Here is a 23,591-nt window from a genome sequence, read left to right as displayed (position 1 = left end):
CATCCTGACACAGATTATTTTTAAAAGGAGAATATTATATATAATTTTATGCCAAATAACTTGAAAATTAAATAAAAATAACAAATTCCTAGAATACAATTTATGAAAGCTGACACAAAAAGAAATAGAAAATTTTAATGGTCTTACATTTATTAAAAATAATTGAATCTGCAATGTGTAAACCTTTCCTCAAATAAATACCCAGGCTCAGGTTGCTGTATCGGTGAATTCCTCCAAACATTTAAAAAACTAAGTAATGGCAGGTTTTCTGCTCTTTTTTTTTTTTTTTACTCTTTTTTTGAGGAAAAGCATAATTTAGATACCAACACTTCTGAAGGATATTAACGGAGACAAAAACAAACAAACAAACAAACATTTAATTGTCTCAAAATGTGCAGAAAACTTGCTTGATACAATTCTATATTCTTAGTGAATGAGCAATAAAAGGGAACTAAATTAATCTGATAACATTATCTACAAGAAGTCTAGAAGAAACAATACAATTAGTAATAACACATTAAAATTTTCTCATGGAGATCTAGAAGAAACAAAAAAAGTCTATCACCACAATATCATACTGAAGGTCCCCACTAGTACAACAATGAGAGGAAAAAACAAGGTATAAGGATTGGAAAAGAAGAAATATAACTGTCATAATTTACACACAGCATGATATAAAGAAAATCCAAAAGGAAACAAACTTCTGGAATTAGTAGGTGGATTATCAAAGTCAATGGGTATAAAATCAACATATTAACCAAATTTCTCATATTATAGACACAAAAACTAAGGTCTAAAAAGATGCCCATTTCTACACAAGTACTTTTTTTTTCTTTTCTTTTCATGTGTATTTATTTATTTATTTTAGAGAGACAGAGAGGAAAAAAACAACAAAACAAAACATGATCAGGTAAGGGGCAGAGAGAGGAGACAGAGAATATGAAGCAGGCTCTGGGTTGTCAGTGCAGAGCCCGATGCAGGGCTCAAAACCATAAACCATGATGAGATCATGACCTGAGCTGAAGTCAGACACTTAACTGACTAAGCAACCCAGATGCACAATAAGTACTTTCAAAATTAGAAAATTAGTGACTTTCAGCCCAGTGATCCAGCTTCTTTTTTTTTTTTACATGTATACATCAGCAATATAACACTTGTTTGTAGGACATAACCTACAGAAATGTTTTTTTTATTCTAGTTCCTCTCCAATCAGGCCAGTCCCACCCTAGTTCCTATATTATCTGGGCATGGAGACATTCCACAGTGCTGCTGCCTGCAGTGACCACTCAGGGGCAATAAAGGGAATAACTGAGGGAAGCAAAACAATGATTTTCTGAACCATGGGGTTCTGACTGACCTCAGCCTTCTGCTTCTGCCACAAGTTGAGGGTCAGGGATCACTCACAGTGGCTGGTCACCTCTACAGTGAATCCTACAGATGGGATGAGGGGAAATGGTGACTGGGTCCAGGGTCTATCATAGAAGAAGGGAGAATGAGTAGACATGAGGGCTACTTGGGCTCACATTTACACAGGGCATCAAGTTTGAAGCTAAAGTGTTATCTCAAATGAGGCTACATACAGGATTACGGAATGACACAGACAAGAATGGAAATAGGATATGTTTATCACACAACTTTGAACTCATGTCCCTTCTTTCTGTCCACAATGTCTACAACACATCATTAATTAATGATTTCTATAAGTTTTGCAATTATCTTGTAAACAATGAAGTTACATTAATGTGATGGTCTATCTCTATGTTAATACTACTATTTTATTACATATGAATATTTAAAACTTTTGTAGCATTCATTCGGCATTATTTCTTTTCTTCTTCCTCCTCCCCTTCCCACTCTACTTCTGCTCTTTTTTTACCTTCTCTTTCTCAAAACAAGGAAAGTCAACCTTGAGAAGACTCTGGCTTCCTCAATGGCTAAGTGAACTCCTGCAACATGTAGGTGGAATGTGAGGGGTGATGGAGTTCTTGACTTGCAGGTGGAGACAGAGCTAGAGAGATTGCCTTGATGTCATAAGTAGGTCTAATTTTAGTTCCAGGCTGGTGTTGCCTCAAGACACTGGGATTATGGAGGGAAGTTCAAGGGTTCAAGTGTTCCAATACTCTGGCCCACGGTTTTGCACACTCAACTTGATGACTGTTGTCATGGTGAATTAAAGTGGGGATATACCAGAGTTTTGTTGTTGTTGTTTTCAAGTGCTTGCAGCCCGGCCCTGATAACTATTCCCTAACTTTGCCAGGATCTTCACCCCTCCTAGACTCTTTTCTTCAAGCACACACACTTTCTATTTAACATCTCTAAGTTTCTAGTCAGTCCACATCACTAAATCCAACCTTTGCCAAGCTTTGGTTTTCAGCTCCTAGATACAAGCAGCCTGGTTATCAGTTTACTTTCATTTTATTGGCCTTGAATAATATTTTTCCAATATTACATAGCACAATTCTGCATTTATAAAACAACCTCCACAGATTTCTCTAACACATAGAATATATTTACGACTCTGAAATTACACTCCTCCAACTGTCCCAAGATCTTTCATCAGGAATCCCAATATCTCTTTGGGAAAAGTGAGATGCTTTTTTCACTAGCATATAATGTGGCCAGCTAATCTAGGCTGAGGGGCATGGAGTGGAGAGAGGGATAAGGAGGAAAAAAAGGGAAGCATTTAAACCTCCATTCGGCAATTTTAATTCTATTCTCTCAAATCAAAGCTAGCATTCGGCACCTTGGAGCATCCCTTCTACCTCTTCTGCCTCAGCCTCTACCTATTGTTCAGGAAAATTAGCAGATGCGTTCCAGAACATGTTTAGAATTGTGATATAGAGAAAGGAAGGAATACTGATAACCTGCTTCTGGTTAGCAGATGGAATCACGAGAAGGTTAAAAAAAAAAAAAAAAAAAAAAAGGCAGCATTCAGGACTTTATTTCTCCAGGAAAACCAGAAAACCGTAGAAGGGCTGTCTACTGAAACTCGAAAGGGAGTGTGTAGAGACTAAACCCATCAATAAGTTCTACTCTTCAGGCCTCTCCTGACTTACCTCCACTAGCTTGTTGGCATGCTCACGGAAAACTTGGGCATATTCCTTCACTTCCTTTTCGTTCCCACTCTTTGCAGCCTCAATGAGAACTAGCAAAGGGACGTTGGTTTCCAAGAAAGAATCAGATATGTGATCCATCACTGCTTTCCGAAGCTGCAGTAAAAACAAAAACAAAACACACACAATTAAGGAATAGAAGAATGGTATTTATGAGTCTATTACTCACTTAGCAATATTGATTAAATTACTGCCTGAGAATAAAAAAATTTTCTAAACTCTGCCTGGTTCTCATTATCCATGGAAATAATGTTTCAACTGTTTTTAATTTTCCCAGTGCTTATCGTATCAAAAGAAAACAGAGATGATTGATACACTGTTCTGAATTAACTATATTAAATGTTAATTTGAAAGTTACATATGTGGCCTTTAGCTTAATATATTATAGGCCCTCTCCTAAAGAAAGTCTTTTTTCCTCCTTCATTGGCCCAAATGTCTCCCTTCAGGAAGTTTTGAATCATGATATAGCTCAAGGACTCAGAACTTAGTTCAAGGCTCATTAAAAATGGAGAAATGTAGGCATCAACCAGCAAATGGGGACAGCTTTAGATAAGGGTTGGGCCTTGAAGCTACCCTTAAAATCTTACCATTTTGCAGTAACCTGTCCTTTCTACATACATTATTTGACTTTGATAGAGTGAAAACATGAAACCTCTCATAATCTCAAAAGTGTTTCTGCACAAGTACTATGATGAGATAGTTGCTGTGCTCCAGAAAGAAGTACTTAGAATTATTCTTTAAGGTAAGTAAAAATAAACATATCCGAATATGTAACAATGCATAATTACATATCATTTCCACATTGTTAAAATGGGAAGCAGGGCAGCTGCATGAAAAAAAAGAAAGAAAGAAAGAGAAACTGTACCTGAATAATTACCTCAGTGCTGCTTTGTTCATGATTTTCAGGATGTGTACAGAGAGAAAACACCCAAATAAATGCAAGTGAAGATGGTAAACAATGTGTATGTTTTCCAAACAAATGTACCTATTGAGGAGTATTCAGGCAAATCTTTTAGTAGGGTGACACATGCATATCTATTATTGGTCAGAAGAAGGAGAACTTTGAACAAATTACAAATTTCCATTCCTTTTTGCACGAACTACTGCAAGGTATGTATGTGTGCAATATAACTTAGTTTGGTTTACCTCTGAATTGGGCTTGGTATTTCACCATATAAAATACATAAAGCCTACGCAAAGTTAATATTAATTAGTTACTTATTTGGCAGCATGTGTTAAACTACAGCTCAGGAATAATGTTGGTTATGGGTGAGCTCATATATTCTGGATGCATACAATGTGGCAGATACTCAAGTAAGATCTTTACATACTACATCATTTAAATTTTTTTTAATGTTTATGCATTTTTTTGAGGGAAAGAGAGAGATAGACAGAGCATGAGCGGTGGAAGGGCAGAGAGGAAGGGAGTCACAAAATCTGAAGCAGGCTCCAGGCTGCTATGCTGACAGCTCTGAGACTGACGTGGGGCTCGAACTCACCAAATGCAGGATCATGACCCGAGCTGAAGTTGGATGCTTAACCAACTGAGCCACCCAGGCACCCCAAGATATTACATCATTTAATCCCCTAAACAACACCATGAGATAGGGATGTTTCTTATATAAGTTTTTTTTTCAAATGAAGAAAATGGGACTGAGAAATATGAAATAATATGCCTATAATTATAAGGTAGCAAGTGGAAGAGCCCATGGCCAGAAGGTCTGAAGGGAAGAGTGCAGTGAGCACTTAAAATTGATCTGCCAAGCCTCTCTTCCAGGACAGAGTCCCACATGAAGGAGAAACTATTGGAAGTATAATCAAATTGAACTTGACAGGGGCAACAGAGGTAAAAGAAAAAGGCCCAGAGGAAGTGGGGAAGTGAGCAGAGAGCCAGGTTACATCACCAGCCAAGCAACCATATTTTTTAAATCAGACAAAAATAACAGAAGTGAGAGCTCTGTAAAGCTAGAATAGCTAAGTCCATCAGGCCTCTTTCTAAACCTTCAAGGAAAGTGAGTTCACATAAAAATGAACAACTTAAAATTATTAAGGTCAAAACTCATATAAAGTTATTATAAGAAAAATAAGAATAAGGAATATAATATTCCTTATACACAGTGAAACCATGCCAGAAACATATACTTGTAACACAGATTAAAACTGTAAACTACTATCTCAAATAAATTCAAATACACTAAAAAATTATATAAGATATTAAATAAGACATAAATTACAAAAAGAAAAAAATATATACAATGAGGTCATGAAACTTAAGAATTATAAATTAAAGAAAAATCTTTCTTTTAAAAAAAGAAGACTAAACAAGAATGAATAAATACAATAGCAAATGCCTTAAGAGAAATGGAAAGAGAAAAGAAGGAAAAAATTAAAATCCAAAAGAAATTCTTAGAAAAATATTTTAAAAGATTTAAGGAAAAGTGACAAATACTGAAGATAGACAAAAAAAAAAAAAAAAAAAAAAAAAAATCAGTATTTGGCTACCAGATGTCCCTGAAGAAGAAAAGCAAAACAGAAAACAAACGCTAAAAATCATAATTCATGAACACTTTCATATACATATAAATTACATTCTGAAAGAATATATCATGTACCTAGAAAGACTAATGCAAATTGTCAGGCAAAAAAACTGGATTCTAAATAAAAACAGGGGAAGAAATCCTTGTGTATTTAGACAAATAGAACAAATGGCTCATACAGGAAAGAAAATCAAATGATCATCAGACTTTTCAATAGCAAAGGTTTATGCCCGAAGAAAATGAAGTACTATAATTTAAGATACTCAAGGAAAGAAAATGTGAGTGAAGAATTTTACAGCCAGCAAAACTGACTTTGAAGAATAGAAGGCACAGACAAAATTTGATCACTGTGCAAGAACACAGAAAATATTGTTCTCGTGAGACTCTGTCAGAGAATCTGTTAGAGAAAGATCTTTAACAACCAAAATAACTCAGAAAACATCAGCATGAAACTGACAGTGAGCATTAGATATATACTTGTTTGTAGAACTAAGAATATATGATGTTTAAATGAGGGAGATTATCGTATGAAGCAGCTACATGGCTCTGGCAATGAAGATACAGTATAACACTGTAAACAAGAAGAAAAAGGGAATAAGATATACAAAAATATTTTATCTGTTTTATGTAATTTTAATTATGGTGGTAGTATTACTATTAGTGTTCTAATACTATTGTGTTTAAAGGCAGAAGAAAGCAAACGATTAGTCATGAGAAGTTATCTCTTATCTCCTATGCTCTTGTTAATGAGGAGTAATGGTGTGGAAGAGAGAAGGTGAAATATAGAAGAAGTTTGGGAAAAACCCTATATTCCTAGATCTGAAGAAGAAATGTCAATATGAACACAAGATTTTAAAACACACACATACACACACACACAATTTTCCAGTTCTGTCCAATGAAAAGGCCTAAAAACAATGGCAGCCCAATGGCAATGAACACTGTGAAATACAATTTTCCACTAAAACAAATCAGGGCTTCTTGCGGAAATGGCTAGAACTTTGAAGCTGAAATATACCAAAAGTCCTGAAATATCTTATTATGCAAAGAGTTATCAAAGACTACTAGGGTCATGTTAAAATAACTCAGGAGCCCCTCACTTGGCCAAAGATTACACATTTTGAACTTCACAAAAGATTAAAATTCCAGTGGATTGAAACTCATCAAATATATTTAAATACATGAGTTTATAATGACAACAAAACAAAACAAAACAAAACAAAACAAAAGCTGGTTACCTTTAGAGGCTGTCAAGGAACCAACTCATTTCTCTTGAAAGAATAAAGACTACATCTTGCCTTTCCTGTATGAACTGAAATTCCTTATGAAGAAACTTTATAAACTTACTCAACTTAAATGAAAACAAAATGATAGGATATCACCTAATAAATGATAGCATAATAATAATAAAGTGTGTCCATCACTTGATGGACATTTGGACTCTTTCCATAATTTGGCTATTGTTGATAGTGAACTATAAACATCGGGGTGCATGTGCCTGTGTGAATCAGCACCCCTGTATCCTTGGATAAGTCCCTAACAGTGCTATTGCTGGGTTGTAGGGTTGTTCTATTTTTAATTTTTGGGGGAAGCTCCCCTCACTGTTTTCCAGAGTGACTGCACTTGTTTGCATTCCCACCAACAGTGCAAGAGGGCTCCTCTTTCTCCATATCTTCATCAGCATCTGTTGTTTCCTGAATTGTTAATTTTAGTCACTCTGACTGGTGTGAGATGGTATCTCAATGTGGTTTTGATTTGTATTTCCCTGATGGTGAGTGGTGTTGAGCATCTGGTTGAACGTGAGTGTTTGTTGGCCATCTGGATGTTTTCTTTGGAAAAGTGTCTATTCATGTCTTCTGTCCATTTCTTCACTGGATTATTTGGTTTTGGGTGATAAGTTTGGTAATTTTTTTATAGATTTTGGATACTAACCCTTTATCTGATATGTCATTAGCAAATATCTTCTCCCATTCTGCTGGTTGCCTTTTAGTTTTGTTGATTGTTTCTTCTGCTGTGCAGAGCTTTTTATCTTGATGAGTTTCCTATAGTTCATCCTTGCTTTTATTTTCCTTGCCTTCAGAGACATGTTGAGTAAGAAGTTGCTGTGGCTGAGGTCAAACAGGTTGTTGCCTGTTTTCTCCTCTAGGGTTTTGATGGTTTCCTGTCTCATACTTAGGTCTTTCATCCATTTTGAGTTTATTTTTATTTATGGTATAAGAAAGTGGTCCAGTTTCATTCTTCTGCATGTTGCTGTCCAGTTCTCCCAGCACCATTTGCTAAACAGACTGTCTTTTTTCTATTGGATAGTCTTTCCTGCTTTGTTGAAGATTAGTTGGCCATATATTTGTGAGTCAAATTCTAGGTTCTCTATTCTATTCCATTGGTCTATGTGTCTGTTTTTGTGCCAATACCATACTGTCTTGATGATTACAGCTTTGTAGTACAGGCTAAAGCCCAGGATTGTGATACCTCCCGCTTTTTCTTTTTCAACATTACTTTGGCTATTCGGGGTCTTTTTTGGTTGCATACAAATTTTGAGATTGTTTGTTCTAGCTCTGAGAAGAATGCTAGTGCAATTTTGATTGGAATTGCATTGAATGTGTAGATTGCTTTGGGTAGTATCAACATTTCAACAATATTTGTTCTTCTAATCCATGAGCATGGAATAGTTTTCCATTTCTTTGTGTCTTCTTCAATTTCTTTCATCAGATCTCTACAGTTTTCAGCATATAGAACTTTTACCCCTTTGGTTAGGTTTATTCCTAGGTATTTTATGGCTCTTGGTGAAATTGTAAATGGGAACCATTCCTTGATTTCTCTTTCTATTGCTTTGTTATTGGTGTATAGAAATGTAACCGATTTCTGTATGTTGATTTTATATCCTGCGACTTTGATGAATTCATGTACCAGTTCTAGTAGTTTTTGGTGGAGTCTTTTGGGTTTTCCATGTAGAGTATTATGTCATCTGCAAAGAGTGAAAGTTGGACTTCTTCTTTGCCAATTTGGATGACTTTTAATTTTGTTGTCTGATTGCTGAGGCTAGGGCTTCCAACACTAGTTTAAAAAACAGTGGTGAAAGTGGACATCCCTGTTGTGTTCCTGATCTCAGAGGGAAAACTCTCAGTTTTTCCCCACTGAGGGTGATATTAGCTGTGGGCCTTTCATATATGGCTTTTATGATGTTAAAGTATGTTACTTCTATCCCGACTTTCATGAGGGTTTTTATTAAGAAACAATGCTGTATTTTTTCAAATGCTTTTTCTCTGTCTATTGACAGGATCATATAGTTCTTATCTTTTCTTCTATTAATGTGATGCATCACAGTGTTTGATTTGCAAATACTGAACTAGCCCTGCATTCCAGGAATGAATCCCAATGGTTCGTGGTGAATAATTCTTTTAGTATACAGTTGAATTTGATTTGCTAGTATCTTGTTGACAATTTTTCCTCCATATTCATCTGGGATATTGGCCTGTAATTCTCCTTTTTAGTGGGGTCTTTGGTTTGGGAATCAAGGTAATGCTGGCTTCACAGAATGAGTGTGGAAACTTTCCTGCCATTTCTATTTTTTTGGAAGAGCTTGAGGAGAATAGATATTAACTCTGCTTTAAATGTCTAGCAGAATTCCTCTAGGAAGCCATCTGGCCCAGAACTCTTATTTGTTGGGAGATTTTTGATAACTGATGAAATTTCTTCGCTGGCTATGGGTCTGTTCAAATTTTCTATTTCTTCCCATTTGAGTTTTGGTAGTGTGTGGGTGTCTAGGAATTTGTCCATTTCTTCCAGATTGTCCTGTTTCTTGGCAGGTAATTTTTCATAGTATTCTCTAATAACTATATTTCTGTAGTGTTGGTTGTGGTTCTCCTCTTTCATTCATGATTTTATCTATTAGGATTCTCTCTCTTTTCTTTTTGAGAAGTCTGGCTAGGGGTTCATCAATTTTGTTTATTCTTTCAAAAACACAGCTCTTAGATTTATTGATCTGTTCTATTGTTTGGTTTGGTTTTTTGGATCCTATATTGTTTATTTATGTTCTAATCTTTATTATTTCTCTTCTTCTGGCTTTGGGCTTTCTTTGATGTTCTGCTTCTGGTACCTTAAGGTGTGAGGTTAGGTTTTGCATTGGGGATTTTTTTTGTTTCTTGAGATAGGCCTGGATTGCAATGTATTTTCTTCTTAGGACAGCCTTTGCTGCATCCCAAAAGGTTTGGGCTATCATGTTTTCATTTTCATTTGCTTCCATATATTTTTAAATTTCTTCTTTAATTGCCTGGTTGACCCATTCATTCTTTAGTAGAATATTCTTTAACCTCCATGCATTTGGAGGCTTTCCAAATTTTTTCTTGAGGTTGATTTCAAGTTTCATAGTGTTGTGATCTGAAAATAGGCATGGTATGATCTCAATCCTTTTATATAATTTATTGAGGGCTGTTTTGTGACCTACTATGTGATCTAGTTAGGAGAATATTCCATATGCACTTGAGAAGAATGTGTATTCTGCTACTTTGGGATGAAAAGTTCTGGATATATCTGTCAAGTTCATCTGGTCCAGTGTATCATTCAAGGCCATTGTTTCTTTATTGATTTTCTGCCTATATGATCTGTCCATTACTGTAAGTGAAGTATTAAAGTCACCTACAGTTACCATTATTATTATCAATATGATTGATTATGTTTGTGATTAATTGATTTATATATTTGGGTGTTATCAATTTGGGAGCATAAACATTCACAATTGTTAGCTCTTCTTGATGGACAGCCCCCTTAATTATGATAAAATGCCCTTCTTCATCTCTTGTTACAGTCTTTAGTTTAAAATCTAGTTTTTCTGATTTAAGTATGGCTACTGCAGCTTTCTTTTCACTTCCAGTAGCATGATAGATAGTTCTCCATCCCCTCACTTTCAATGTGTCTTTTGATTGGGGCATTTAGTCCATTTACATTCAGAGCAATTATTGAAAGATATGGATTTAGTGTCATTGTGTAATCTGTAGGTTTCATGCTTGTGGTTATTTCTCTGGTCCTTTGTAGTCTTTGCAACATTCTACTCAGAGAGTCCCCCTTGGGATCTCCTGTAGGGTGGTTTAGTGGTCATGAAGTCCTTCAGTTTTTGTTTGTCTGGGAAAGCCTTTATTTCTCCTTTTATTCTTAATGGCAGCCTTGCTGGATAAAGGATTCTTGGCTGCATATTTTTCCTATTCAGCACATTGAATATTTCCTGCCACTCCCTTCTGGCCTGCCAAGTTTTAGTGGAGAGGTCTGCTGCTACCCTTATGTGTCTAGACTTGTAGGTTAAGGCCCATTTGTCCCTAGATGCTTTCAGAATTCTCTCTTTATCTTTGTATTTTGCCAAGTTTCACTATGATATGCCGTGGTGATGGCCTGTGCTTGTTGAAGCTGAAGGGAGTTCTCTGCACCTCCTGGACTTGGATGTCTGCCTCCTTCCCCAGATTAGGAAAATTCTCAGCTATAATTTGTTCAAACCAACATTCTGCCCCTTTCTCCCTTCTTCTTCTGCAACTCTTATGATACAGATATTATTGTGTTTCATCAAATCACTTAGGTCTCTAAATCTCCCCTCATGGTCCACTGTTTTCTTATCTCTATTTTTCTTGGCTTCATCATTTTCCATAATTTTATCTTCTATTTCACCTATTCTCCCCTCTACTTCCTCCATCCTTCCTATCACTACATCTAGTTTATTTTGCATCTCATTTATAGCTTAATTTACTCAGAGTCCCTGCTGTCTTCTATGCTTTTCTCAAGCCCAGCTATTAGTCAGTCTTATGACTATTACTCTAAATTATTATTCAGATATAGTGTTTATATCTGTTTTGAGCAATTCTCTGGATGTCATTTATTCCTGGAATTTCTTTTGAGGAGAATTCTTCCATTTCAACACTTTGGCTAGTCTTCTGTCTTTTACATGTATTAAGAGCTTGTTATGTGTCCTGCACCTGTGAGTAGTACTATATATAAAAAAAAGTCATACACTGTCCAGGGCCTGGCCTTTCAGGAAGTGTTTTTGGAGTGTGTTTCATGCTCTCTGTTGTTGTGACTCTGGCTGCTTTATCTCCCTACTTGTAGTAGTGGTTTGGACCTTCCGCCAGGTGTGCTTTGATGTGTTCATTGAAGTAACCCTGGAAAAAATTTAAAAAGGGGTGGGTGGGTGGAAGAAGCCTTATCCCATACAAAGAGAGAAATGACAGAAGTGGGGGAAAACAAAGAGAAAATGACCAGGCAGAGTTTTGGAGAACCTATACAGCTTAATCCAGAGAGAGAGACAGAGAGAGGAAAATAAAGAAAGAGGAGATATAGAAGAAGTGTACAAAGAATAGATTAAAAATGTCTGCTTAAACAAACCAACAATCAGAATAGGGAAAGGAAAAAATAAGGGTAAGACATGTATATATATGAGGTCCCAATAGGTCATTTCTGTTTTTATGTCTCTTGACTTCAGAGATGTGTTAAGTAAGAAGTTGCTGTGGCTGAGGTCAAAGAGGTTGTTTCCTGTTTTCTCCTATAGGGTTTCGATGGTCTCCTGTCTCACATTTAGGTCTTTCATCCATTTTGAGTTTATTTTTATTGATGGTATAAGAAACAAGAATTGACCAAGAATCAAATCAGAAAATGCAAAAACACTGGACCGATATCTGATAGTGCCTTGGAACAGGTGGCTGTGCTGGTCTGGAGGACGGGCTGTCTGGTTGGTCAGTGTCAATCTTGCTCTAGTAGACACACAGTTACCAGGCATGGAGGGGCACAGTTTGGTGCAGGCAGGTCGCGCCTCCGCTGAGGGCCCACTATCCTGTTCCATGAAGCTCCACCATGTTGGTGATGGGGAAAAAAATGGTGACACCTCAGTCTCTCCTCCCTCAACGAGGTGCCCCAAACCACACTGTTCAGGCTATCCTCACAGTGCTGTGTGGGCATGATTGGGCCGCTTTGTCTTGCTCCACAGTCTCCTGTGCTTCCCAGGCGCTCAGCTGAGATTCAAACCCTGATGTCTTAAAGGATCCCACTCCACCCCACACCAGTTCTGGGGTAGTGCCATCCCTGCCCAGCCAACAAAGGGCCTCTGGCTGGCACCTACAGGGTCTTTTATCCTTGGAGAGGCAGTATACTTTCTTACCACAGCACTCAAGGAAGGAGAATGCTTTCTCCCAGTGTGCCTCTGAGCTTGCCCAGAGCTAGCTCCCTTCTCTCCTCAATGCGTGCACACAGGGCAGCGCACTGCAGTCCCAACAAAGCCACACCACCCTGGATTGTCACTCCTAAGGCTGTCTGCAAGTTAGAGACTGACTCTCTCCATTTTTTTCCATTCCAGGTCTGTGGTCCAGAGAGGTTTTCTCTTGTCCAAACACAATCCCACATTTTCACAGCCTCTCTTTCTCTTCCTTTTGTCTCTCTGTGGAAGGGGATTCCCCCCCTGGGTCTGTGCCTATGCTGCCGATTTTATTTCTCCCAATTTGCAAGCATACACCTCTATCCTACCAAGCTGTCTCCATGGGCCCCTGGAAATGTTTCTGTCACTCTGTAGCCCAGATTCCTGGAATTCCAAGGCTTCTGGCCTAAATACTGCTGTGTTTGAGAGATAAGGAAACTTCAGGTCCCCCTACTTCTCAGCCATGTTGACTCCTCCCCTCATTTTGAAGTTTATTACTTGGTCTGCCCTATCTTAACTAGAACACATTGAAAGAGATTTCCTTTTCTTTCTTTCTTTTCTTTTTTCCTGCTAACTCTGCCATGTTTAAGGCTGCCATTCCTTTCTCAGTCCCCTTCTACTTAAAGGGTAGACCACAGGCCAGCATAACTGCCAATTCATGGGAGAAATGCAAACCTTAGGCCCCATCCCATACCTGCATTTCAATCAGAATCTTCATTTTAATAAGATGCCTACGTGATTCCTAAGTACAATATAGTTGAGGAGCACTGCCTTGGAAGACCTATTGTATCAGTCAAGCTCTTAGCTGCAAACATTAGAAACTAATTATGGCAGATTCAAGCGGAAAGCCCATTCCACTAGTTCAAAGAAGGGACAGAACTCAGAAATGTTAGTATACCTTGTGCCTTTGTGTCATTAGCTTTTGATTCAAAGTCTTAGGCAGATGCACCTGATTTTTATCTGGGTGAAATACAGACTTGAATCCTGGGTCATGTGCCAACACCCTTACCTAGCTGCAATGGTAAAGAAAGAAGGTGTTGGGGAAAAGTGTTTGTGCAAGAAGGATACTGGCCATTGGCTTCTTATCCAAAAATTCATATAATGAGGAGTTCCCCAAACACAGGAAAGGAATTCAGAGGCTGACTCAAAAACAAAAATATGGCCAATAAAGAAAAGATCTGGTATAATAATAATGCAATTACTCAAGCATGAGCAGAAGGTGTAAAAAATAGAAACACTTACAGGAAATAATTAAAGGTGCAGGGTTATTTACAAGGAACAAGATCAGAAACTATGAACTAGGATAGGAATGGAAAGTATGCTACATTTCCTTTCTATGCCTATACCAGACGTGACTAATCAATCACAGCATTCTTTTATGCTGAGCTCAAATGCTATTTCATAATCTTCCTCAGCACAGGTAGCTAATACTAATCAATCCTATTTTTCCTATAGTGTGAAAGCTTTCTTTGCTGAAATTTCCCCACAATTTACATCTTTTTGCATTCTAGTCTTTAGGAAGAATTGTTTGTGCATGTTTGAGCAATCCACTGCCATCCTGACTTTTAGAAATAAAAGTTAACATCCAAGTGTCTAGGCTGGGCTGATGAGATTTAACAAATATTTCACTGCTTGACATCTGTCTTGTCATTTAGACAGATATTTATAAAAAGCTTGTTAACAGTATTAACTTCTTCACTAGAATTTTGTAGGCCATACAAACCAAGGTCAAATTTGGGGTACAGGATAATTTTAAATGGGCTCAAAACTTTGAAACTTTAAATATTCCCATGCATGTGGCTGCTTGAGGGCTCTTCATGATCAGTGACATATTTTTTACCATATTTCCTTAAGCTTTAGGGTGTAACTGTTATTAAAAATGAAAAATCAAAGCAACAAAGTGTCTGGTCCAGGAGCCATCCAGCCTAGGGGGCTTGAGAAAAATTGAGCCTCATTAAGTCAGGCAAATTTTAACCAGGCTGAAGGTCAATTAAGGTAATCAGTCAGTGCAGTAATCCACAGAAAGCCACTTTAATAAGCTAAGGTGCCATCAATGTACACAGTCCACTGGTAATGATGGCATTGTTCATTGTTTGGGCTGGGGGTGGGGCAGATGGGGAGAGCAGAGGCATATCTATGATGCTGTGGAAGAGCACTTAAAGAATAATCACTGTTTTTGCTTTATTTTGTTTTCTTTACAAGAGAAACACAAAATTCTTTGGTCATTCACTTCATTATCCTGATGGCGCTATCTTCTACGAAGCTAAATCATTTTAATTGGGATACTAGCTTCTTTACCTAATGGAACCAATTACTTCTAAAAAGAAAAAAATATACATATAAAGAAGAGTTATAAGACTTCATGCTTTTCCCCATATCCCTCCCCACTCCCATCCCCACCCCAGATTCAGGCTCTACTGGATTAATTCAAAGCATAGCTGTCATCATTAGCAATACCTGTGTACATGGCCCCAACAGCAAACATATAATGGTTTAGTTTAGCCAGATAAACAATTCTTGCCCTCTAGATTTTTCCTCTAGGAGTTCTAATGCAACCAGGATAAAAGTTGGAACATATCTCAATGGAGTAAAAAGCACTGAGGCCAACTTAAATAATTGTAGTGGATTTGTTTTATTAATGAGCCCGATTATTCACCGCTCCTCATATGCATGCCCATAGCCACGTAACTCTGTAGTGACTGCCCTCTCTGGCTCTGGGCTGGGCCCTGTGACATGCTTAATGCCTGTGATGTTGGCCAGCATGATGCATGTGGGGGCTTAAAAGGCCCATTCGCCACCAGGCTTGCTTGGTCTTATTCTCTGTCATTTCCTTGAGAAGAACATGCCTGGGCTAGACCACTTATCTCCCAACAAGGAAAACAAAAGTGTTGAATAGAACTGAGTCACCTCAGTCATCTCCATGAACGCCATCTTAGGTCAATCAAGAGCAACTGAGCCCAGACACATGAGAGGGCCCAACCAAGGTCACCATTCCAAACTAGTGAGAAACACATACTATTACTGGGTGCCACTGAGATGTTATATTGAACTATTTTCACAATAGATAACTGATAAGATAATATACATATTTAATTAGAGTAAGTTTTTGTGGCCATTTAATCATCTTTTTGGGGAGACATCATCAAAATAAATTTCTGATCAATCAGATCATTCCAATTCAGTTATTTTACCAAAATCACTAGATTAAAAGTAGTCTGCTCTGCATGTTCCATTATGCAGCCATGGGCTGTGCTTAAAAATATCACAGCTACAATTTCTTATTTGTATAGATTTAACAAATCCCTCAGTTCAAAAGCTGTACTTAAGAGAAAAGTCATAGAGACTTAGATAAGGAAAGGTTGGTTGGGCCTCATCCTTGGTTGGGCTTGACTCCTTCTGTTGGTTCCATTTTCTGCCCAGGACACACAAAGTTAAAGTCTCCTTCTCCCTCTCCACAATAGGCAAGGGCAATCGCTTTTAGTGGAAGAAGCAATGAAATGTTGCTCTAGGATCCGAGGGAATCCTGGGATTATTGTGGATCCCCAGGGGGCCTCAGTCCAGCAGGTACACAGCCCTCCTTGAAACAAATGTTATGGAAACAACCAACAAGGAAGCAAAGTTGAGGTGGCAGAAGGCACCTCTGGAGGTGGTACAGAGGAGGCAGAAATAGACTGCACAGTGGGGCAGGGAGGAAAAGCGGTGAGGAGGAGAGCAGTGAAGGATTGGGGGAAGTTAATATTTCATAATAACAAACTTTACTTAATGCTTACTTTGTGCCAGAGCCTCTTCTGAATGCTTAGAAGAACTTGCTTATTTCTCTGAAAAGAGCTGGCTACTATTTTCTCCATTTTATAGATGAGGAAATTGAGGCAATAGAATTCAGCCAGTTGCCCACACTCACATGGCTAATAAATAAGTGGCAGTGGCAGAATTTGAACCCAGACTGGCCTCAGAGTCCATGAGATAAATGAATATACGCAACCTTTCATATTTCTACATTATGCCAGCTTTGCATACATTATCAACCAAAAGTAATGGTATATAGGATGTTAGTGTACAAAATTGCAGGCACATATGTGTTCCAGCTTAGTGATTAATTAGTGAAGTGCATAAAGACTTCTGGAAGCTTTGCCAAAGATAATAAGAGCACAAAGAAGAAAACCACAGTGGAGAGAATGGAAGAACAGACCCAGTGGCAGATGGACACCACAAGAGGGAATCAGTGGTCCCTCCAGAGGCAGATGTAATGCTGAGTCCTAATGAATCCCCACTCCAGTTGCTGAAAGGGACCTGCTGGATACTCACTATGAGACTCTGTGACTTCCTGGGGCTTTAGTAGTCTGTAAAAAAAAAAAAAAAATGGAGGACTCATCGTTCAAGATGTATCTATTTCAAAAACATATTGATGGGTTCTACTTGGTCTTATGTAACTATCTTATCAAAACTTGGTCAAAGTGTTTTAAAATGGTACACTGGGAGATTCTCAACACAGGCTCAAGACAAGGGGAGTGAGACTCCTCCCAGAAATGATTGGGATCCACTTCGCACGCTTTGAGATGGTAATCATGGTATGTTATACACATCTATAAGCCAGGTGGCAGCAGAGGTTAGCAGGGATCTGCCTTATTATAGAGAGATCTCTGAAACCTTCAGATAAAATTTAGTACTGTCACAATCTAGCATGATAGCTTTTATTCTCATTCTTAAGACTTTTAGAATCGAACCCTATTCGTATTAAATATATCTACCTATTACATAGTCCATGAGCACAGGCACACCCAAAACTGTGAGCCAGAGCCCTCAGCAGCCGACCAGGGGCACCTTGAACTTGGTATCATCCGGCAAATGCAGGGACTCATAAATACTGCCTTCATTAGCTCATGGGCCCTGTGATTTGTGTCCCTGATGAACAGGGGCACATTTTTTGACCCCTCCAGTAAACAGGCAATGTAATTCTTCTGTAAATTGACTATTAGAATGGTCTAAATGCCCTTGCCTACAAGCTGAAAGGCATAGTTAACACTTTTTACATAAGCTAGAAGACCAAAATTTAGCTATCAATCAACCAGGGCAGAAAGGAATGACTTGACAAAATCATTTGTTAAGTCTGACAGGAGTCAAGAACACAAGGCTTTCTTCCAACTGTTTAAATGTATGTGTGACAAGGGAATATTAATTGCATAAGACAAGACATTTAAAGGTATTAGCTCAGCACTACCAGTCTATTTTACCCAATTAAGGCTATTCATCAATGTAAATAACTGCATTTTCCTCAGCAAACCAAAAGGAATGCAGGCAATGGATGGTCCCTAATCTAACAATCTACTTCCTTATTTCATGGGAGGACAAAGCGATGAGGATAGACACAGTGTAACTCACAAACTTAAAAGGAAAAATTGACTGTCTCAAATGACCAGAAATTGTCTGCCTACAGGGTGGGATATGAGGAGTGTATGATGTATATTGAGCCACCTTCAAATAGATACTGCAAAGTGTTTTGCACAAAGTCTAAAAACCCACAACCATTTGATGAATATGAAACAGTCCCTGAAAAAGACAGAACCAGAAAAAAATGGCTCTCCACAGCCAATGAGAATCATAGAAACTTAAACTCAGATGAGATTTTGAAGACTACATGTTCAATTTTAATTTCCAATGACAGGCTATCTCTGTGATTCTTTTTAATGGATGGACACAAATTCTTTTTTTTTTTTTCAGCTTTATTGAAGTATAGCTAACAAATAAAATTGTAAGATATTTAAAGTGTACATCATGGGGTGCCTGAGTGGCTCAGTCTGTTAAGCGAGGGACTCTTGATTTTGGCTCAGGTCATGATCTTGCAGTTTGTGGGAAGGAGCCCTGCTTCAGGCTCTGCATCTTGACCCCTCCCCCACTTGTGCATACATGTACATGCACACTCATGCTTTCTCTCTTGCTCTCAAAATAAATAAATCAACTTTAAGAAAAAATAATAAAGTCGGAGTGACTAGGTGACTCAGTCAGTTAAGCATCTGACTTCGGCTCAGGTCGTGATCTCATGGTTTGTGAGATGTCCCAGTTCAAGCCCCACATCAGGCTCTCTGCTGTCAGCACAGAGCCCACTTCAGATCCTCTGTTCCCCTCTCTCTTCCCTTTTCTCTCTCTCTCTCTCTCCCTCTCTAAAATAAATTAACATTTAGTGGTGTCTGAGTGGCTCAGTTGACTGTGTCCGACTTCAGCTCAGGTCATGATCTCACAGGTTGTGAGTTCCAGCCACATGTCTGGCTCTGTGCTGACAGCTCAGAGCCTGGAGCCTGCTTCGGATTCTGCATCTCCTTCTTTCTCTGCACCTTCCCTGCTCATGCTCTGTCTCTGTCTCTCAAAAATAAATATTAAATAAATAAATAAGGATTTAAAAAATTACAAAGTATACATCATGGTTATTTGATATGCATAAATATTGTGAAAGGATCCTACCCCATCTAATTTATTAATATACCAATTACTGCATATACTCTTTTTTTGTGTGTATGTGAGACAAAATTCTACTCTCAGCAAATTTTAATCTTACAATATAGTGTTATCAACTATAGTCATGTTTTACATTAGATCCTCAGACCTTATTCACCTTATAGTGAACACTTATACCCTTTGACCAATCCTTCCCTATTTCCCCTGCCCCCAAACCCCTGGCAACCACTTTTCTACTTTGCTTTTATGAGTTACACTTTTTTTTTTTTAAAGTTCCACATATAATTGATAACATGAGGTATTTGTCTTTCTCTGTTCAGCTTATTTCATTTAGCATAATGCTCTCAAAGCCCATCCGTGTTATAAAGGGCAGGATTGCCTTTTTTCTCATGACTGAATAATATTTCTTTGTTTCTATACCTTTCTCAGTTCATCTACTGATAAACACTGAGATTGTTTCCACATCCTGGCTACTATGAATAATGCTGCAGTGAACATGGGAATGCAGTTATCTCTTCAATGTCCTGTTTGCATTTCCTTAGGATATACAGTTGACCCTTGAACAACAGGGGGTGAAGTGGGAGGGGAGGTTAAGTGCGCTAACATTCCAGGCAGTCAAAATCCACATAGAACTTTTCAGTGAAATATTGCTCAGCCATAAAAAGAATGAAATCTTCCCACGTGCAACAACATGGATGAAGGTAGCGAGTATAATGCTAAATGAAATAAGTTAGTCAGAGAAAGATAAATACCATATGATTTCACTCATATGTGAATCTAAGAAAAACAAATGAGCAAATGGGGAAAAAAGAGAGAGAGAGAAAGAGGCAAATCAAAAAACAGACTCTTAACTACAGAGAACAAACTGATGGTTACCAGAGGGGAGGTGGGTAGAGGGATGGATTAAATAGATGATGGGGATTAAGGAGGGTACTTGTCGTGATGAGCAGAGGGTGACGTATGGAAGTGTTAAGTTACTATATTGTACACCTGAAACTAAAATAACACTGTATGTTAACTAATTTGTATTAAAATAAAAACTTAAAAATTCCACATGTAATTTTGACTCACTCAAAACTTAACCACTAATAGCCTACTATTAACCAGAGGCTTTACTAATACTATAAATAGTTGGTTAACACATATTTTGTATGTTATATGCATTATATTCTGTATTCTTACAATGAAGTAAGCCAGAAAAAAGAAAGTTATTAAGAAAATCATAAGGAAAACACATTTATAGTATCATACTATAATGCATTATCAAAACAAAAAATTCACATATAAGTGGACCTGTGCAGTTCAAACTCATGTTGCTCAAGGGTCAATTGTATACTCAGAAGTGAAATTACTGGATCTTATGGCGATTCTGTCTTTAATTTTTTGAGGAAGCTCCATACTGGTTTCCAAAGTGGGCACACCAATATTACATTCCCACAAACAGTGTACAAGGGTTGCCCTTTCTCCATATCCTCACCAATATTTGTTATCTCGTGTCTTATTAGTGATAGTCATTCTAACAGGTATGAGGTAATATCTTATTTTGGTTTTTATTTGCATTTCCCTGATGATTAGTTATGCTGAGCGCTTTTTCATATACTTATGGTCATTTAAATGTTTTCTTTGGGAAAATTACTATTCAGGTTCTCTGCCCATTTAAAATAAAATTTGTGTGTGTGCTATTTAGTTGTATGTGTTTCTTTATACATTTTGGTTATTAACTCATTATTAGATATATGTTTTGCAAATATTTTCTCCCAGTCAGTAGTTGCCTCTTAATTTTGTTGATGGTTTTCTTTGCTGTGTAGAGCTATTTAGTTTGATATAGTCCCACTTTTTATTTTCTTAATTTTTGCTTTTTCTGCCTTTGCTTTTGGTGTTTTATGTAAGGAAACATTGCCAAAACTAATGTCAAAGAGCTTACCCCTCCCCTTTTTTTTTCTTCTAGGAGTTTAGTGATTTCAGGTCTCATTCAAGTCTTTACTTCATTTCGAGTTGGTTTTTGTATATGGTATAAGTTAGAAGTCTAATTTCATTCTTCTGCATGTGGGTGTCCAGTTTTTCTAACACTGCAAACAATCCTTTATTGATGAGACTATCCTTTCTCAATGCATATTCTTGGCTCTAGATGTTTCTTTTTGAAAAATTAATAAAATCCCTTGATTATTTGTCTTCAATTGTGCATTTCAAATCTCAAAAAGGATGAGAAAATTTCTGATCTCAAAGGAGGGGAGAAAAGGATCCATAAAGCAAAATCTACACAAATGCTGCACTATTATTAAAGGTATTTAAATGTTATGCCAAAGGGAAAAAAAATCAGAGTAAATGCACAAAAATATAATGGGGTAGATAGATAGTAATTTAATTAGCTCAAGGCACCAGAAATACTGTTTTAAGAATAATAAGAAGTTCACAGAGGGTAAAAATATGCTTTATCTCTTTCTTACTTTATTCTAATCTCTCTACTCAGTAATTGGTGTTAACTCATTTATTCATTCTACTAGCATTTGAGGAATTCTGGTTTACCAAGCACTATGTTTGGCCAGGGACCCAGACAAAAGCAAGACAAGCCATCCACTCTAACTGCTGAAAACTTCTCTACTGTCTCAATTTCCATTTACTAATAATGCTATAAGGATAACTTGACCATACACATACCTGACTGGCTTCGTAAATGATGCTGCTTAGAGGTAATCATGAGTTCCTCCTATTAAATATGTTGGAGCCTGGCCTAAGAAACACTCTTTAAGAGTCCAAATTTGTTACATTTCCTTCACATCATATTACTTAAGATTTTTTGTCACTTAATGGTTCTTTCAGGATTTCTTCTCCCCTCCATCAGGACAGACATACTTTCAAACACCCACTTTGTTAGCTCAGAATATTTGGCATTTTTCAGAAAGGTGGAATTTTAGGTAGCATAGTTGAAGGTGGAAAAGGCATTTCTCGTATAACTACTTTGCTCAGATCCCTTAACCCAAACTGAAAAGCAGAATGATTTTCCTGCATATTTGGAAAGTCTACTCAGTTTCTGGCTGCTTATTACCTTTAATAATAATCTTGCGCATGTTTGTTTTTACAGTTTGCAGAGAACTTTCCTAGACATTATTTCATGTGATCCTCTTTACAAAGTCATGGTGGGGGTGAGAGATATGGTTTATAGGGAGAATATCATTTTATTTGTTGTATAGATAAGGAAAGAGAACGGTCTACTGGTTGTACCCAGAAAATGCCAGAATCAGGTCTTCTGATTCCAAGATTAGTGCTTTTTTACTTAAGGTCCATGTGTTTATAAATCTGGCTATTCAAATTCACAAATCCCAATTGGACAAAGGTCATCTTATTTTCTGTCCTTCACTCCCACATCTAGTCAACCACTCACCTTCCAGTATTATATCCCTTCCAGCACTGCTTACCACAAAAGGGGATCTAAACTTACATACCTGAACATTTCATTCTGAGTATCTAATATCTGTCATTGATTAGCTGGCATCAAATGGGTATAAGCTGTTTGAATCTACTGTGATAAAGTCAAAAGTTGCATCAGATAAGTTCATCCATCAAGGACCCTTAGCAGGCATATAAAATGCTACTCAAAACATTCTATCCCCCACAACTGCATAGGCAATTTGGAAAAACAATCACTGAATGGATGGATTTGATGGCAGGTTAATAGCAGAAGCCTATAAAAGACATGCGGTTAAAGAGTTTCAAGGAAGATACAGAGAACAACTCTCTAAAACCATATTTCTCTCTGGCGGGGTCAATCCTACATATCTGCCACAGTGTAGTACGAGTTGTACCAGGTAGGATCATCTGGCCCTACACGTCCAAATTTCCTGACATTCCACCTTACAGCAGAAGTCCTGTGGGTCTCAGAAGATCCCCCATTGTAAATACAAGAGCCCCTGGGAGGAGCCAGGACAAAACTCACCATTTTCCACTCCGGGTATCACATGAGTGCCACTTCAGTTCACTTGAGGATGGGAGACAAGGGAAATAAGATGCTGTTGGGTAAAGGAAGGGGAATGATGGGCCCTTACTTGTTGGTTCAGATGTTACTTATAAATGAACCTCTGAAGCTTCTGACCATTTGTGGTCATTAAAGAGCTCATGACATTTTCCAAAACGGAAAACCACTCACCATGCTCCTCTGCTCTATTCCAATTATAGCTAACTGTGTGCCTCTGAGCTAACTTCGCTCTCCAGAGTTCTGCCACCATATGCTATACTTCTTTGCTTCTTGTCTTTAACTATTGCACAGCATTGCATTTCCAACAGCTTCTGAATTTTTCCCTAGAAGGACTTCATTTCAGACAGAGGCCC

The 23,591-nt window shown here is 37.7% G+C and overlaps 1 protein-coding gene across 3 annotated transcripts in view; it reads right to left on the bottom strand.

The window, feature by feature from the left end:
• CTNNA2 (catenin alpha 2) overlaps positions 1-23,591 on the bottom strand; it is a 1,105,968-nt gene that overhangs the window by 234,633 nt on the left and 847,744 nt on the right. For all 3 annotated transcript variants that reach the window (XM_049651803.1, XM_049651801.1, XM_049651802.1), the window contains exon 9: positions 3,057-3,209. In XM_049651803.1, coding sequence (XP_049507760.1) covers positions 3,057-3,209 — 153 coding nt within the window. The remainder of the gene's footprint in view (positions 1-3,056; positions 3,210-23,591) is intronic.

The sequence above is a fragment of the Panthera uncia genome, assembly GCF_023721935.1.
Source record: "Panthera uncia isolate 11264 chromosome A3 unlocalized genomic scaffold, Puncia_PCG_1.0 HiC_scaffold_11, whole genome shotgun sequence".
NCBI classification, from domain to species: domain Eukaryota; kingdom Metazoa; phylum Chordata; class Mammalia; order Carnivora; family Felidae; genus Panthera; species Panthera uncia.
Note: the sequence above shows the minus strand (reverse complement) of the source record. Positions and strands in the feature narration are given on the sequence as shown.